Source organism: Rattus norvegicus, chromosome 1 (assembly GCF_036323735.1).
Source record: "Rattus norvegicus strain BN/NHsdMcwi chromosome 1, GRCr8, whole genome shotgun sequence".
NCBI classification, from domain to species: domain Eukaryota; kingdom Metazoa; phylum Chordata; class Mammalia; order Rodentia; family Muridae; genus Rattus; species Rattus norvegicus.
The window spans coordinates 96,395,576-96,411,757 of NC_086019.1; the positions used below are offsets into that span (position 1 = coordinate 96,395,576).

Below are 16,182 nucleotides of genomic sequence, written 5' to 3' on the forward strand. Positions count from 1 at the left end.
TGAATTCCCGTAGCCCAGAAGGGATCCACAGAAGTAAGGAAAAACACCCAGATGCAGTAGTAACAGCAGGCCTATGACCCTGTGTCTCCCACCGACGGCTGCTCCTTCCTCCATTCGAACCACAAGAACCCAGGAAGGGAACTGCCCCCCACCCTGGCCCCCTCTGCCAGAACTGAAGGGTGGGAATCTGGCTGCAGCTTCTGCATAGGACGGAGCCTCAGTCTTTTGCTTTATAGCGTCCTTTATGGCATGAACCGGGAACGCGGTGTGTTCACACAAACACGGAACAATTGTACATCAGCGTCTTTACAATATTAAAGGAGTCATATACAAGTTCTACAGGCGCTGTACACAAGGGGGTGCCGGCCAGGGCACCCCATCTGTCAGTTCTCTGCGGTTCCTCCACTTGGGAGGAGCTAGGGGAGATGTGACAAGGCCAGGGTATCCATCTTTTGGGCCTGTCCTCTGGGAGAGGGCAGATCTGTGAGGACCTCTCAGGACCAGTCCTTGTTGGAAATCTGGGGTTAAGAGCACTAGGTAAGTCTGGGTCTGGGCCTTACAGACAGGCTAGTTTTAGGACATTTAATTAACACTTGATGTGCATATGAATGGGAAAACTGGAGCTAGGGTGGAGGGTGGTTCCCTGAGCTGGGGACCCAGAGAGTGATGCTGACAGATGGGACCCTTGGTAGAAAGACCCATTCCTGAGATAAGCTGTGATTCCCATGCTGACTGGGTGGGTGGAGACTTCTCCAAGAACCCAGATGTGAGCACAGTCAGTTGGGATTGGAAGCCCCTGGGCGTTAGCAGGTCAGGTGTGCACCAAGCGCATTCTGGGACACAGGTGGCAGCAGAGTGTCTCAGATAAAAGTCACAGAGTCACACAGCCCCCACCCCCCATTGCCCTCTTCCCGGCTGCCCTGCCCCTCCAGGACCCTGTTCCACCTCCTGTAGCACCGCCACCCCACATCTGTCCCCACAGCCCCAGCAGGCACCTGGGCCCGAATGCCGGCATCCCATCCTTTGCTTGCTGAACAGTTGGACTGAGAACTGAGCACCAGGTAAAAGCAGCAATGGTCCTCGTTAGCCTTGCCGACCTGTGCAGTGACAGTTAGTCCTGTTTTAAATACTGTAGAAAAATATGTCTGCCAAGTGTGGAGGATAAACAGCTGCTCTGGAGTGACTGGGCCAGCAGAGGATGCTGTACCAGAGGATGCTGAGGAGTGGGAGGGCTGGGAAGCTGGCGGCACCGTTGCAGCAGCCGCGGCATCTCCCGGTCACATTAACAGTCCTTCCGTGGGCATGCCTCCGGCACGCCTCGACCGGTTACCTCCGCACCTGGCATTCCCGGGGGTGAGCTCAGACCCTCCGTTCCCGCCCTCAGTCTTGGGCCTACTGTGCAGCGCAAACAGGCAGGGCTCCTCAGCACTATTTCCATGTCCTTGGGGTTGCCCCAGGACCGAGGGGTCTTAGGTGGGCACCGAGGCAGCGCCTGCCTAGTCCAGGGGCTCCTGCTTTATCCGGACAGCAGTTGGGGTGGGCTGCGGTCGCCGCTCTTCCCGGCAAAGTACGTACTCGCTGAACTGGGAAGAGTCCACACCACCCCCACAGGAGGCGGCCACGCTGAACCCTCTCTGAAACAGCCTTTCCAAGACCTGCAGGAGTAGAGTAAGAGGTCAGCAGTGCCCAGCCGCCAGAGTGTGCCAGACCAAGCAAGCTACCTTTTGATGAGTCCCAATGACAGCGTCCTGGGACTGACAAAGGTCCTAGCTGTACCACCAGCTGGATCGTACCGGAGGAGGGATAGGCACAGTCAGGCCCAGGGGCCCCTCAACTTAGCCACCCAGCATGGGGCTCTGCAATTCCATCCAGGGTTCTCCCCACAACCCTCAGGGGTGCACAGCAGAGAACTATGGAAGGAAAAGGAGCTTTGGGGGTCCCTTCTCGGTTATCTAAGGTGTGTCCCACCCCATCTTCACACACACTTGGCCCCAGGCACCCGCCCCCCTCCAACTCCTGCTCCAATAATGGTAAGCCCCTGCCCCCTAGCCTCAGGGCAGCCACCTGCTTCCTGGATCTGAGTCCCAGATGGTTTGAGGCCCGAGGGCTCATCAGCTCAAAGGACTTTTAGGTGGTGGGAAAGAGGGGGAGCCCTCTCAGAGTCTGTGTCTCTGTGGGCCGACATGGCCTCCTGAATTTATGTCTCTGGGAAGGTGGGGGGCTGGTCTTATATCCTGTCTTGTAACTAATAAACTCTTACCCATAGCCTTCAGGAAGCGGGGCTTTCCCTAAAGGGTCTTTTCTGTCCTAACCCTGAAATCTAAGTGCCTCTGAGTCAGGAAAAAGCTTTCAAAAACCAGGGATTATTACATCATTTTGATTTCCAAGTTCTTACTCTCACCCTCCCAGTAAGGCCAGCTCAGAGATACTCTGATCAGCAGGGTGTGGGGGTGCCACCTATAATCCCAGGACTTGGGAAGCTGAGGCAGGAGAAGCTCAAATTTGCACTGGCCTGGGTTACACATAAGACCCAGGAAGATACATAGGTCTCAGAAAGAAGAGCTCTGGGCAGCCATAGCCTGTCAAGTGGCTCCAGGGCCAGCCTCCTAGGAAGGCTCCCCACCTTTCCTGGTGCCTGGGTTTAATTTGAATCCAAAGTCAGCCTCTGCATGCTAAATGAAGCATGTTCGGTTGAAAATACTCTGGGCCATTTTTTTTTTTTATAGAACATCCTTTTAGGGGAAAAAGAAAAGTACTGATCAATTTTTTTAAGTCCATCCCCCAGGCACCATCATTTAATTATGAGCAAGGCATAAATTATGCATTGACACATTGTTGCCTTTTCTGTATGGGTTTTGTCCATTCCATACTGGGACTGACTGACTCACACTCTCTCTCTCTCTCTCTCTCTCTCTCTCTCTCTCTCTCTCTCTCTGCATTCTGGGACCCCTGGGGTGGCAGCCCACAGCCCTCACCTGCACCGAGTTGAGTCGACAGTAGCCGTTGAGAGGGAAACGGATGACGTGCGTGGGGTCCTGGTTCCAGCCGGCGTTGACAGAGTTGCACATGACATCTCCGGTCTCCGGGAAGACCTCCTCAATGAGGGCCTTCTCTCCACTGAGTGCGATCCGTTCGCCCAGGTCAGGGGTGACCCGCACCACCAGGCAGTCACAGGCCCGGCTACGACGTCGCTGTTCTTGCTCTTGCTGCCAGCGCTCCAGCTCACGCACCATGGGCTGCAGCTGGTAGTACCTCGCTTCCTCATACAGTAGGTTGAAGTCCTGTTGACAGACACAGAGCGTCAGGGAAGCAGGCAGCGGTTCATCTTGGTGGCTCATCCCATCCCCAGTGGGGCCCCTTCCCTCTACATAGTCATCACAGCAATGCATGGGTGGGTGTGTCCACCGTGGAGATGAACAAATGACTGTCCCCCACTGAACATAAAGAGAAAGCTGGGGCGCATCTGTTGAGACTCTCTTCCTGGATCTTCCATTGGATGGCAAACAGAAGTGGCACAGAAAGAGATGGAGGCCGCTGGGCACGGTGGCACACGCCTTTAGTCCCAGCACCTGGGAGGCAGAGCAGGCAGATCTTTGAGTTCGAGGCTAGCCTGGCCTACGGAGTGAGTTCCAGGATAGCCAGGGCTACACAGAGAAACCCTGTCTCTGATAAAAAAAAAAAACGAAAAAGGAAGAAAAAGCCTGCCCTGGGCCAGTTTCCCCCTCTTTGTGATGAATACGAACACCGGTCCCTGGGAAGCACTGTGAGGATTAAAACCAGATCTGCCAAGTTCCTGTCCCTGCCTAAGCAGGAAGAGAATACAACGAGGTCCCCGGGACTAAAGGCAAAGCTTACTCCTCACCAAGCAGCCCACTCACAGCAACCGTCACTCAGCCCCTGACACTAGCCCTGTGCCCACCAATGCCAGTACTAGTTTTAAGTAGCCTGTGCCCATGACTCATGGGGCAGGCTTAGTGCATACACAGGTAGTGACTCTGAGGGTCCCCAAGGAAAAGCAAGGAAGACCAACTCTCAAAGCACAGCTCACCCTGAAATCCCAAAGTGCTCACCCTGAAATCCCAAAGTGCTTCTGTTTGTTGGCTCCCAAGGCCCAGGATGCTAACCCATCATCCAGCCCCCCCCACCCCCCATGAGCTGTGACTCTTGCCTGTTTTCCATAAAGACCTTGGGTTCCGTCCCAGGTCTCTGCTCTCCCGGCTCTCACCAGCTCCCAGAGTTTTATGTGACATCTTTACACCCAATCTTTCCCCATAGCCTGGAATGTTCCATGCCTAGACTTTTACCTAGCTGATTTAGAGCTCAAGCTATGAACTGGGCACGCCCTCCTGGCCTGATAATCCACTCACAGCCTTTGTGCCCCCTTCCTACACGTTCATCTCTGCCTTGCCCCCAGCAAACCAGAAACACAGCTGACATATGTAATCCAGCCACCTGTCCCCGCCCCTGTTCCCTGCTTCTCTCACACAAGAGCCAGCATGATCCAGTTTGCAAACCTGATCTTTCTTTCCCTGCTCTCAGCAGTGCCAAATGCTGAACCACCCACCGAGATCCAGGTATCACAGCAACCTTCCCCTACCACTCCCCTCCCCCCACCCCACCCCACCCCACCCCACCCTGGGTCCACAAAGCCCCAGGCTCCAGACCTCCTCCTCTCCAGTACCATCCCAGACCCTCAAGAGGGTCCTCAGGGGAGTCCACACCATTCTTCCTCCAGCCCCTAGAGCAACACTGTTTCTTTCAAACCCAGGCCAGGTTTCCCCATCATTTGACTAGTAGTTTGTTTTTGTTTCTTTGTTTTGAGACCTGGTCTTCCCTGTGCAGTTCTGCCTGGCCAAGAACACCAGATATAGACCCGGCTGGCTTCCAACTCACGAAGACCCAGCCAGGCTTTACCTCCTGTGGTGGATTGAAGGCATGTGCCATTATACTTGCCGATGCCCCTCAATCCCCTTTTTTGGGAGAGAGTAGTGTCTTACTCTGTAGGCCAGGCTAGCCTACAGCATTCAGCAATCCCCCTGCCTCAATCTTGGAAGGCCTGGGATAAAGGTATGATCCACCACAGCAGGTGCACACGCTATTTCTGAAGTACTGGCCCCATGCAATCCAGACTCAACCTCTATTTTCTCGACTGGAAGGGGCAAAGCCTATGGCTTCCTCCTGCGTAGGTCTATTTTCAGACCCAACTCACTTGTTGCCATTTAGCAACTAGGCTGGATGAAAAAAGGCCCCAGGGTTGCTGGTGCAGTGTTCGCTGCAGGAAGCCTCAAAGCCAGGGAGCACAAAGACAGACAGACATTTGCCAGCAAGAGCCAGGACTGAGTTTGAGTCCTAGGATTTCGGGGGGGGGGGGGGGGGGACTCAACACCAAGGCAGGACCACAGGGAGCCACTGATGAGCGCGCCCTGAGTCCTGGGAGTAATGTTTGTTTAAAGGGTGGCCACCTGGGCTCTCAGGGTTCCCCCCACCCACGCCCCTGCTGCAGATTGCCAAAAGGAACAGACACTCGGGCCTCTAACGACTCTACTCCAGCACACAGCAGTCCTGGAGCACAATGAACATCAACCTGGGGTAAAGTACCAAAGCTTAATTGTTGTTACATCCTGATAAATACGCTGAAGATGTGAGAAAGCAAAACGAGTTTAGAAAAACTGATTTAGCCCTCGGCTTCATCGGTTAACTTTTTTTGCGGTTGCCATGACAACCGCGGGTCCATTTATTAAGTCACAGCGTCCCCCGTGTAAATGCCACGACACAGACGGCGCAGGGGGTGCCGCCAGCCGGTTGCGGACTTACCTTGAAGTCATCTGGAAGCAGCAGTTTGGACGTCCGCAGGAAACTCAGGATGTAGCGGAAAATCTCCCCATCCCGGTCGATGAAATAATGTTGCTTGAGACTGTCTAGGACAATGGGCTCCGTGCCGTTGAAGAGACGGCTTATTCTGGGAGAGAGAGGCAAGATTCGGATATGGGCAGGGTGGGGCTGAGTTTACCTGCCCTGCCCCCACTCCTTAGGGTCACTCAGTTGGAGGGACAGGAGGCCGCCAGTGGGTAACTTAGAGACCTTGCCAAGCCTGACTGACAGTTGTCAGCACACACACGTACAGCAGACAGGTCATCTCCACACACAGGACACCAGGGCCCTCGTGCCATACACTCCAGCCGTGTTCACAAGCCGCAGCTAGCTAAGGGACATATCCAGCTATGTCCGATGGCCCACTGACACCTACCACGGGCCTGGAAAACCATGACGAGACAGACAGACAGCCACATAAACCAGCTGCTCCGAGCTGAACACACACACACCCATACCCAACAAACGTGTGTCGACCACCCAGCACTCCAGCCCCTAGCCACACACTAAAACGATGCCATCCCACCAAGTCCCCGGGGACACACACCTTCTCACCCAAGCCACATCAACCCACAGAGCACATTCAGCCACAGTCTCAGGCAGACCCAGGCAGTGATGCCCGCCAGCTAACACGGCGACTCGGAGACATGAGGTGTCTTAAGTGCCCCCATAGCTGTTCACTTAAGGGCCCACGGGGAAGGGACAGACAAGAGGGAGTGTGTATTTGCATGTGGACTACAGCTGACACACCGACCCCAGAGCCCGTGATCAGGTGGTCTACAGCTCATGGAGGCTGGCCGTGGGAAGGAACACAATTACTTAGAGACACAGTGCTACAAGACGACACAAGGCCTGTGGGAAGGCCTTAGGGGAGTCCCTGATGCCTCCCCCTCTCCGTGCCACAGAGGAAGAAGCTGGCCTTACAGCCTGGGCTAGTGCCTCCCTAAGTGGCAGCATTTGTTTTTGCTAAGTGGTGTTCGACCTAAGCAATCTCAGGCTAATCTGCATGGTCAGGAGCCCCTAAATGGGGCTGGAAGCAGCTCGGAGCCTGGCTTGGGAGCAGAGGGAGGTGGGCGCTTGTCCTTCAACGGCTAGCTGACCTCGAGCCTGGGAGAACTGTTTCTAAGAAAGCCTTGGAGAACCGGGGTAATTAGGGGATAAGTGGGACCTGTACCAACTACCCTGTCCCCCTTCCAAGAACCCTCTCCCTGTCCCCATTCCTACAGCCACCCACTCCCTGCTTAGTCCAGGTCGGCCACTCCCAGTCACAGCCATGCATACCCAGAGCATGACAGTTGCCAGGAGCTGAGGGGTTCGGAGCCCCCGATTACCCTTCTCAGGTATTCCCAATCTATACCATCCCACGTTCTCAAGGCCCTGTCATTGGTTGCTCTCGTCCTGGGGACACGGCCCAGCCTGTCCCAGGGGGGCAGTATAAACGGTAAGGCTGCCTGGCGGACAGGAGTGAGCAGGTCAGAGCCTGTGGTTAGGGGTGTGGAGGCCTGAGCCTGAAGAACCAGAGGTACAACTGACAAATGTAACTCCCCGGGGCTCCGGAGGCTGCTGGCGACAGTGTTATACCCAGGATATAAGGGAAGGGCGGATCTAAGGGTCCCTCCACATCAGGCCACTGGTGCTGCACCCCTCTGTGTGTGTCTGTGTGTCTGTCTCTTTCTCTCTGGGTGGGGTATGTGACACTCTCCTCCTGCATGCAGGCCATCCTGACCAGTCGGTCAATGAGAACTCAGGGTCCCACTGCCTGGTGATTCTATCCCTGCTGAAAACCCTTGAGTTCCATAGCTCATTTGAGTCCTGGCCCAGGAAAACTTGTTAGCCATGGAGGGGTGTGTGTCGGGGGGGAGGCACCCAGAATCCCTAGACACAGGTCTGACTCAGCCAGGAGATCAATGCCAGGGCAGATAGAGCTGAGGGTCCACACCAGGCTCTAGCAAGAAAGAGGTCAGAGCCTCGTGCAAAGGTGAGTCAGCAAATTCAACACCTCAGCCTTCCTGGGAACTCTCTCCACATCCTTCCCCCGCTGAGCTCCAACGCTCTGTTCTGTGTAGCAAGCAAAATGCTGGGTCTGGCTGGGTTCCAGACTGCTCTGACGTCGGAGTTGGCTGAGTTTCCAGAGCGTCCTGTAGGTCTAGAGGATTCCCGGTCTACCAGCAGTCCAAGGCTGGCTGGGTTCTAGACTGTCTACTGAGCGGAGGTGAGCAAGTTCTAGATCCTTCCATGGTATGGTATCTGTTATGGGACCAACGGCGCCTCCCCTTAGGACAGAGGCCTGTGGTGGTCCCAGCAACCAAGTCTTACAGAGGGCCAGGCTGAAGGAGTACTTTGGACAGTCACCATGAGGAAGCCCTTAGCATCTCACAGGGTCTTGTGAGTAAGTTCCTATGTGGCCTCCTCACTTCTCTTGGTGGCTTCCTACGCCTCGGCGGGAACCGCCTCTAGGCCAGCCCTCTCGGGGAACACTCGGGGAGCACATGGGATATGACTTTGGAGGTCCTCTGTGGAATAAACTAGGGAATTCGCTTTGGTGGCTGGGACCTGCATACTGCGCCATCCGACCACTATCCCTGACATATAAAGGGTGCCATCGTATGCCTCCCTTTAAAGCACCGACTGACTTCCTGAATGGTTTGGTGCTCAGTTCTATTAGTTCCGGGGCACCCAGTGAAGAGTGACAGGGAGAGCTCAACCAAGAGTCTGCTCTCAACCTCAGGGTGAGTCAGAGGAGACACTTAGCACCAGGCCCACTGTGTCTAGGCCACCTCGATCAGCCAAGAGTTGGAGATCGGGATGTAAGGATGTGAGCTTGGAGACCCTTGGGTCTTGCAGGGCTTCCCAACGGCGTTTGGAAACGGAACGGTGTTGGCATCTAGAGCTGTCTTCATTGGGGACTCTTATGTCTCTGCCTGCCTAGCCAGGGATACAGCTTTTGCAGAATTGCAATAATTCATTTCAAAAACATGAGGGGGGGGGCGGTAAGTGGCACTTCTACAGCGGCTGTGTGACTCCCCAATGAATCCTTGTCTTTGCTGGCTCACAGGCCGCCCTAGCCCTTGCTCTGGGCCTCAGCTTCAGGCCTAGTGAACAGCTCTGCTGAGTCAGGCAGAACAGAGTCACCCTGAATCTGGCTCTGGTAAAGTCCACAGACCACTGCCCACTCTGGGTACACCTGGCCCGTTGAGGGTCCCACGTGCCACATCACGGGGCCAAGCCTTCAGCTCCCCAGAGGAAGGTGATGGCCCACTGTACAGCAAGCTGGTAAGCAAGGACAAACTACACTGTGGAACAGGGAGGGGCAAATAAATGCTCCTCAGTCCCCAGAAGCCATTAGAGAGAAACACGGGAAGGGAGCCCCTCCCTGCCCGTCAGGTAGGTCCGGGTTGTGATTGCTGCAGGAGGGCAAATGTCAGATCTCAGAAAACACTCTTCCAAGAAGGTTGTGGGCAGAGACTTTTTTTAAGGAATTTCACTCACAAACATCGTCAGCCGATTAAGGGATGATCTATCTCTCACAACTCAGGGACGCCGCAGAAGGCAAAACTGAAATTAAATGAACGGAATCCATCTCGCAGCCTAGACAGGGGCTCTGCAAGCGAGCACGTGGCCAATGCATCGTATGGCCTTCTGGCTCCTGCCCCACCAAAGCTCCGAGTTCACAAGGACCCCTGCGCCTAGTCTCTGGGCTGCCACTATCTGGACCAGACACAAAATCTCCTCCCCCTGTTCCCTTCTCCAGGGGCACTCCTGTACCGACGAAGGCTGTGCCCGGACATCTCTGCACAGCGATCCTCTAGGCTCCAAATCTACCCTGGCTGAACATTCATCCTGGTGATGAGCCCTCAGTATCTAGGGGATTAATTAATTCCTCTTCTTATTTTAAATGTATAAAAGAGAGGTGATGCCTAACAGGCCTGCCCTCCCGCTGGTCACTGCTGCTTGTTGCTGCACCATGCCAGGAGCAAGCAGCATGGGCCCAGCAAGCTGCAGTGCGGTGTCACCTGTAGGAGAGGCTCACAGAGACGCAGCCCACCCCCAAGAATCTGGCCGCCGGCTGCCGTGCCAAGGTGTGTCCTTGGGAAGTAAATCCATGAGAAGTAAGAGTCATCGAGCTGGTGGTACCCAGCACCATGTCGCTAAGGGTCCTTCCTGGGAAGAGCCTGTAAGTCCTGTCAGGGTCCCAGCCGCAGATAGTTTTGTGAACATTACAGGGTGTAGAACTCATGCTCAGTCATTGTCGCAAACATCCCTGACTATCCTGCAATTGCTAACTCATCACCACACCGTCCTCCAGCTCCAAAAGAAAGCTTGCTCCCAGCACTTAGGATCAAATGCTGCCATCACCCTACCCTCCCCACCCCCCAACAAAGGAGGGTACAACTTCGGCTGGCACTGCATGCCTTTCCCCAAGGGTAAGGACAGGAAATTGGATTGACCGTGTCCACCCGCACCTGACTCCTGGGTGTCACTCTGTGAAGATTTCCCCAGCCAGCTGCCAGCCAGGCTCATGTGAGACTGGATCCGCCATGAAGGTCAGGAACTCCATGTTATGCCACAAAGGGTAGCTATCAGTGCAGGGTCAAAAGCCACTATCAGAAGTGCCCGTCAACAAGCAAGCAGTCACCCAAACAGTCAAGAGTATCGGGGAATGACAGGCCTTGGTACCATACCCTAATGGCATCCTACGGTCGACCGGGCTTTACACAGAACGCCCCACACTAGGGGCAGAGATCTTACCTGGAGTCAGGGTACTTGGTGAGTGTGGCCAGGCTGCTGGTATACATGTGACCTCCCACGTCGATGTGCACAGGTGCGTTGGCTTTGGTGAGCTGAGCTGGCAGTGGGATCCCCTGGGCAGCCAGGGGAGACACAGGCGACCGGGTGAGTGACAGCCGGGACATATTTCCTCCCTCCTGGAGACGGAAACACATAGAGAAACAAGGCTTCCTAAGCGGCCTTTATTTCGAATGTGATCAAATATTTAATCAGATCACTTCTTCTGGTGCCTGATCACATATTCGGCTGACAAATTATGGCCACCGCTGTAATTAAGTGTGTTTGCATCATTTTCTTCAAAGTGCTGGGGGTGGGGGATGGGAGGAGGGTGCTTATTAGCAATAAGAAATCAAGAAAAAAAATTTTTTTTTCCAAGGTGTCAGCCTCCAGGGGCATAAAACAAACTGCAAAATTCTAATTAAAGGTCGCAGGCTTGTGTGTCAGATGTGAAATATCCCCTGACAAACGAATCACCAATTTGTGAATTGGGATTCAGGGGTTTTTTGCAAGTTTGTCTCAGTAACGAGACACCTCTAAATTAGTGACTTCCTCGGCACCTAAGGCGTTGAGCTTTATACATGTAGTAAATTTCACATCAAATTAAGAGCATTTTCGTTTCAAAAAAAAATACATAATCGTACAGCCAGTCAATACCCATCTCTTGCGTGGAAGACCTGCAGCTAGTGTGCAGGTACCCTAGAAAAGAGCAAAAGGGGCTGAGGGGCCAACCCAGCCCACCAGGCAAAGCTCACCGCGGTGCCGCTGCTGCCGTGTGCGTTAAGCGAGGACCCGCTCGGCCGCTCCTTGCGGTGAGGCATTTAGGCTTCCATCCCTGCCCAGAGTATCTGTGGGAAGCAGCAACTTATTTCTCAGGCTCCACCAATGATTTTTACACAGACGCTGTCTGGGGCCTCATGTATACCAGGCAGCCTTCCCAGATCCCACCAACCCTACACACTCCAAAGCAGACCTCCAGGCCACAGCATAGTGTGTGTGTATGTGTGTGTGTGTGTGTGTGTGTGTGTGACACACACACACACACACACACACACCCCAAAGCAGACTTCTAGGCCATAGCATCTCTCTCTCTCTCTCTCTCTCTCTCTCTCTCTCTCTCTCTCTCTCACACACACACACACACACACACACACCCCAAAGCAGACTTCTAGGCCATAGCATATCTCTCTCTCTCTCTCTCTCTCTCTCTCTCTCTCTCATATCTCTCTCTCTCTCTCTCTCTCTCTCTCTCACACACACACACACACCCCAAAGCAGACTTCTAGGCCATAGCATATCTCTCTCTCTCTCTCTCTCTCTCTCTCTCTCTCTCTCTCTCACACACACACACACACACACAACACACACACACGTTTTCTAGGCAGTTCCATGTCTGCTAATTTGGCTAATGACAGCCTAAAACATATGCTCGCCATTACTGCCCTTCCATGTTTCAGAACAAATCAGATTTCTTTGGTATTTTGAGTTAGAGCCGTGTTACCAAGCGTGTCTCCTCTTGCATCAGTGGAGAGAACCTGGGGGGGGGGGGTGCCAATCCCCTCAGTTGGTTGGGCAGCCTAGGATCTCTCACCACCCAGGGAAGACAGTTGGTATAGGACACCTCTTTCCACAGAAGCCAGAAGCATCACTGGGAAGCCACCAGTCACCTAGAGTTCCCACAGCAGACAGGACCTGCCTTTGTTTGCCTGCTTCTCCAATAGACCCCCAGAATGGTGCTGCCTGGGCCTAATGTATTCCAGACTCCCTCAGGATCACAGGCCCTTGGGGCACTGAGAGCTGGCCAGACAGCAATCAGCAAATGGGCTTTCTCCCCTCCTCCCCAGAGCTACTTGGGACTTTCCTATGTGCCTCAGACACCTGAAATAAAATTGTGCCTCAGTCCTCAGAAGCTACCCTGGGGGCTTTTCAGGGGGCCCATGAAGGAGGGGTGGAGAAGGACAGGTTTCTAGCACCCCCTCGACTGGCTCGGGGCTGTCTCAAAGGGAAATAGAACACACACACACACACACACACACACACACACACACACCCTGGACTTCTCTGATACAGGTTTAACCCATATGGGTCAACTACATGGTACCCTGGGTACCCACATGATGCTTTTTCCTGTTAAACTTCTAGATCTATGTCTTAACGTTCAGTATCCCAGTATAAAACATGGTCTGAGGTGCACAGACTGGAACCACTAAATGTCAGGAAAGTGCCTCCCCTCCCATGATTTGTTTGACATCCCCACTGCCCTGGGAAGTTCTTTGGTCTGAAACTGTTTGGGGGTGAGGGAGAGTGTTTTAGCCTCATGGAGGAGTTGGGTCCAGTCCCCTGTTTTGGACATTAACAAGGCCATTTATCTCAAGGAAGATTTTGGAAAACCAAAGCAGACCCAAGGGATGGGTCATCCAGCCCTGGTAGGAGATGGAGGAGAGACGGTGTCGTAGAGGAACACCCACTGAAGGTCAACAGAGATGGGAGAATTCTCACCCAAATGCTACCAAAGCACCACATATCCTCACTACCAGGACCCAACTGAGAAGTGACAAGTAGCACCAAGCACCCATCGCCCAAGCAGCCCCAGCCTGTTTCTCACAGCGCAAACCCAAGACTCACCATTGGAAGCCCCAGGCCTTAAGCCTTGACCCGAATCTCCACTGCTCCCTCTGACAAACGCATCTGTGGTGGACCACGACCCTTCTTCCCAGAACACTGCTGAGATCACAAACATAGAAAGTGCACTTGATAAGAGACACACGAGTTCACTGCACCAGACACCAGGACCCAGGCGCGGCTGAGGTTTGGCCAAGCAGCCTGTTGCAGATACCTCGGCGGGTTTGTAAACTGGCCCAGCATTGACCCGCTTCTCCAAGCTGTGGTGGGAGACCCGGGTCCCGCGCCCACCCGCAGCCGAGCCCCGCCCGCCCGAACAGAGGGAAGTGAGCAGAATGCCACGCTCATTTACACACAAAATGATTTTGTGTCCCATTGTGCTCGCAGTTGTTCAGCTCTCTGGGGGTGATTAAACTGGCTGAGCTGCGGCAGCTTGAGACGATTTCACTAAATCGCTTCTTCGTGAAGTCGCTTCTTTTGCTAAGCTGTTATTTTAACCATAAAAGGTAAACAGAAGGCGCCTCTCCAGTTCCCTTCAGCTCTACGCCCTGGGCGCTTGCCCGAGGCGGCAATGCCAGGGGCCTGCAGGACTGTCCAGGGGTGGAACGGGAGGGACGCGGCGGGCCACCTGGTGCGCGCCAGCCCGGTCGCAAAGCCAGCCGGCTGTTGTGAACTTCGGGGCTACAGGATCGGCTGGGCCGAACCTCCGGCCCCGCGGGCGGGGTGGCCAAGGCACCCGAAGGGCCCAGCAAAGAAGGGGTGGGAGTGCGGTGGGGGGCGGAGACAAAGTTAAATCAAGAGGCAGACACTTCAAGACCACAGATGGGAAGCTCGCCTAATTAAGGACGTAAAAGCGCTTTTGTTCTCAAAGTTTATTGTTGCCGGGATTTAAAAAAAATTAATTGAAACTAATGCTGTTATTCACTCGCGCAGTTAAATTCCTTCATGCACATTTGAGACGCAGAGTGAAAACTTGAAGGTTTATCTTTCTACTGTCGGGGGCTTCCCAAGGGAGGGTATAAGAGGTGCTACAGAGGCGCGGGAGTGGAAGAATGAGGGTGTTCGCATCCAGGTCAGGGGGTGCGTGTGGGCAGCGGAGATCTAGAGACCGAGGTCCGGTCTTGGGGCGGCGCGTTCCCCCGCCCCACATCCTTCCTGAGCTTGGAACCACTACCAGTGCGTCTGGCATGAGACTCAAAGGGTGGGCGTCAGAAAACGCACATCTGTCCCGTTAGAGACTTTTTCCTTTTCTATAATTTGGGCGCCAACCCGGTCCTGTGAGCCCCAAAATTCCAGCTACATGGAGCCGGTTTCAGACTCAGGAAAGTCACCAGCTCTGCAGGGCACTCGAGCCCATACTGGAACCAGAGTGCGGAGGACCTGGACGCATATACCGCGCGGCAGGATGATCGGAGCCCGGCTGAGTGGGGAGGGTCCACCCGCGGCTAGGACCAGCCCACGTGGGCACCCCCCGCCCCGTGCGCGCCAGGCCTTTGTGCTGGGCGCCCCCACGCCGCCAGCCCCTGCGCTCAGCAGAGGGACAAAGCAGCCCGTCCCCCCCACCCCCAGCCTAGGTCCCGGCCCGGGGCCGAGTGACTTTCTCGGCATTGCAGCCACTTTGGGAACCAGGGGTGTGCGGCACTGAGCGGTGGCCGCCGTGCTGGGCTTACCTCGGAGCCGGAGCGGTGGATCGGGCACCGGCGCAGCCCCCGCCCCCCGCAGCCGCCGGTGTCGGGCGCCCGGCGCAGCCCCGTCGCCTAGTGCTCGATGCGCGCGGGTCGCTCCGGTCTCGTCCTGGAGTTACTTTCTCTCTCGCCCCCAACCCTCCCCCCACCCACCCCTCCCGCCCCGGCCCCCGCTCCGCGCGGCCCCTCGCGGCGCGCCGCGCCGGGGCCTCCCCTCCCCGCCCTCCCCTCGCCTCCTCCCTCCTCGCCGCGGCCGCCGCCGCCTCCTCTTCGCGCCGCTCTCCGGCTGCCCTCCCGCCGCTCCCACCTCTTCTCCTCCCTCTCTCTCCAGCGGCCTCCCCCGATGGCTGGAGGGGGAAAAACAGCCCCCCAAAATCAGCCGGTAGCCTGTGCGCCTCGCCGCGGCCCAGCCTGGATTGCAAAGGGCAGCGATCCGGTTCCAAATTACCCCGGCGCGGCGAGCGCGAGCGGGCGCGCGCAGGCGACTCCTGGCTCGGGGCTCGGCTGCGCCTCGGGGCAGAGGATTAGAGTCGCAATTAGCTCCGCGCGCCCGCGCCTGCCGCGCTCCGCGACAAAAAATGTACCGTTCCCCACCGCCACCACTTCCTTCCCACCTCGCGATCCCCACCCGTGGGTCCCGGAGCCCCGTGCCTGGGTGCCAGGGGCCTCGACCAGGACCCTTCCGGGAGCGCTGCGCCCAAGCCCCGCGCCCTCTGCGCCCCAGCCCCCCGCCGTCCGGCCACGCGGCGCCCGGGCCTCCTCCGGGCTCGGGGAGGGGGCGGGGGGAGAGGCTGATTTTAATCATTGTCATTTCATCTGATGTAATATTTCCCCGGGCGCTTTCAGCTGGGCATAAATTTTCGACTCCCAAATAAGTAACACAGGGCACGTTTCTCACATTTCTCGACTCCTCGGTTACAAAGAGGAGAGAAGCAGCCGCCGCCGCGGCGCCCCGGGGCTGAGGGCGGGACTTGGTGTGGGGAGGGGAGAGAAACTGGGCTGCCAGGCGGCTTACCTCCCTCTCTCCCTCCCTCTCTCCCCGGGTCTCGGCCCCGGCTGCCCCTCTCCCGGGGAGCAGCGCCGGCCGTGACGTCTGCGGACACGCGGTGGCCACCGCGGGGGAGGGGAGCGCGGGGCACCCGGCCGGTCGCCCGCGGCCACTCGCGCCATTTCCTGGACGAGTACCGCGCGATGGAGACGGCGGCGGCCAAAGGTCCCT

General features: G+C 55.9%; 1 protein-coding gene across 9 annotated transcripts; it reads right to left on the reverse strand.

Annotated features, from left to right (window-relative positions):
• Positions 1 to 218: 218 nt before the first annotated feature.
• On the reverse strand, positions 219 to 15,927 carry Kctd15 (potassium channel tetramerization domain containing 15). Of its 9 annotated transcripts, none has more exons than XM_063270937.1 (7): positions 15,862 to 15,927; positions 13,282 to 13,380; positions 11,412 to 11,504; positions 10,621 to 10,796; positions 5,815 to 5,959; positions 2,976 to 3,281; positions 224 to 1,655 (listed from the first exon to the last, which is right to left on the reverse strand). In XM_063270937.1, the coding sequence occupies exons 3-7, from the start codon at positions 11,475 to 11,477 to the stop codon at positions 1,497 to 1,499; spliced, it is 852 nt and encodes a 283-aa protein (XP_063127007.1). In that variant the 5' UTR covers positions 11,478 to 11,504; positions 13,282 to 13,380; positions 15,862 to 15,927; the 3' UTR covers positions 224 to 1,496. The 9 variants fall into 9 exon arrangements, with proteins under 9 accessions (NP_001102611.1, XP_063127007.1, XP_063127012.1 ...); XM_063270942.1 differs by lacking the exon at positions 15,862 to 15,927 and adding an exon at positions 14,949 to 15,112 and having other exon boundaries at positions 13,282 to 13,377; XM_063270932.1 differs by lacking the exon at positions 15,862 to 15,927 and adding an exon at positions 14,949 to 15,112.
• Positions 15,928 to 16,182: the final 255 nt, after the last annotated feature.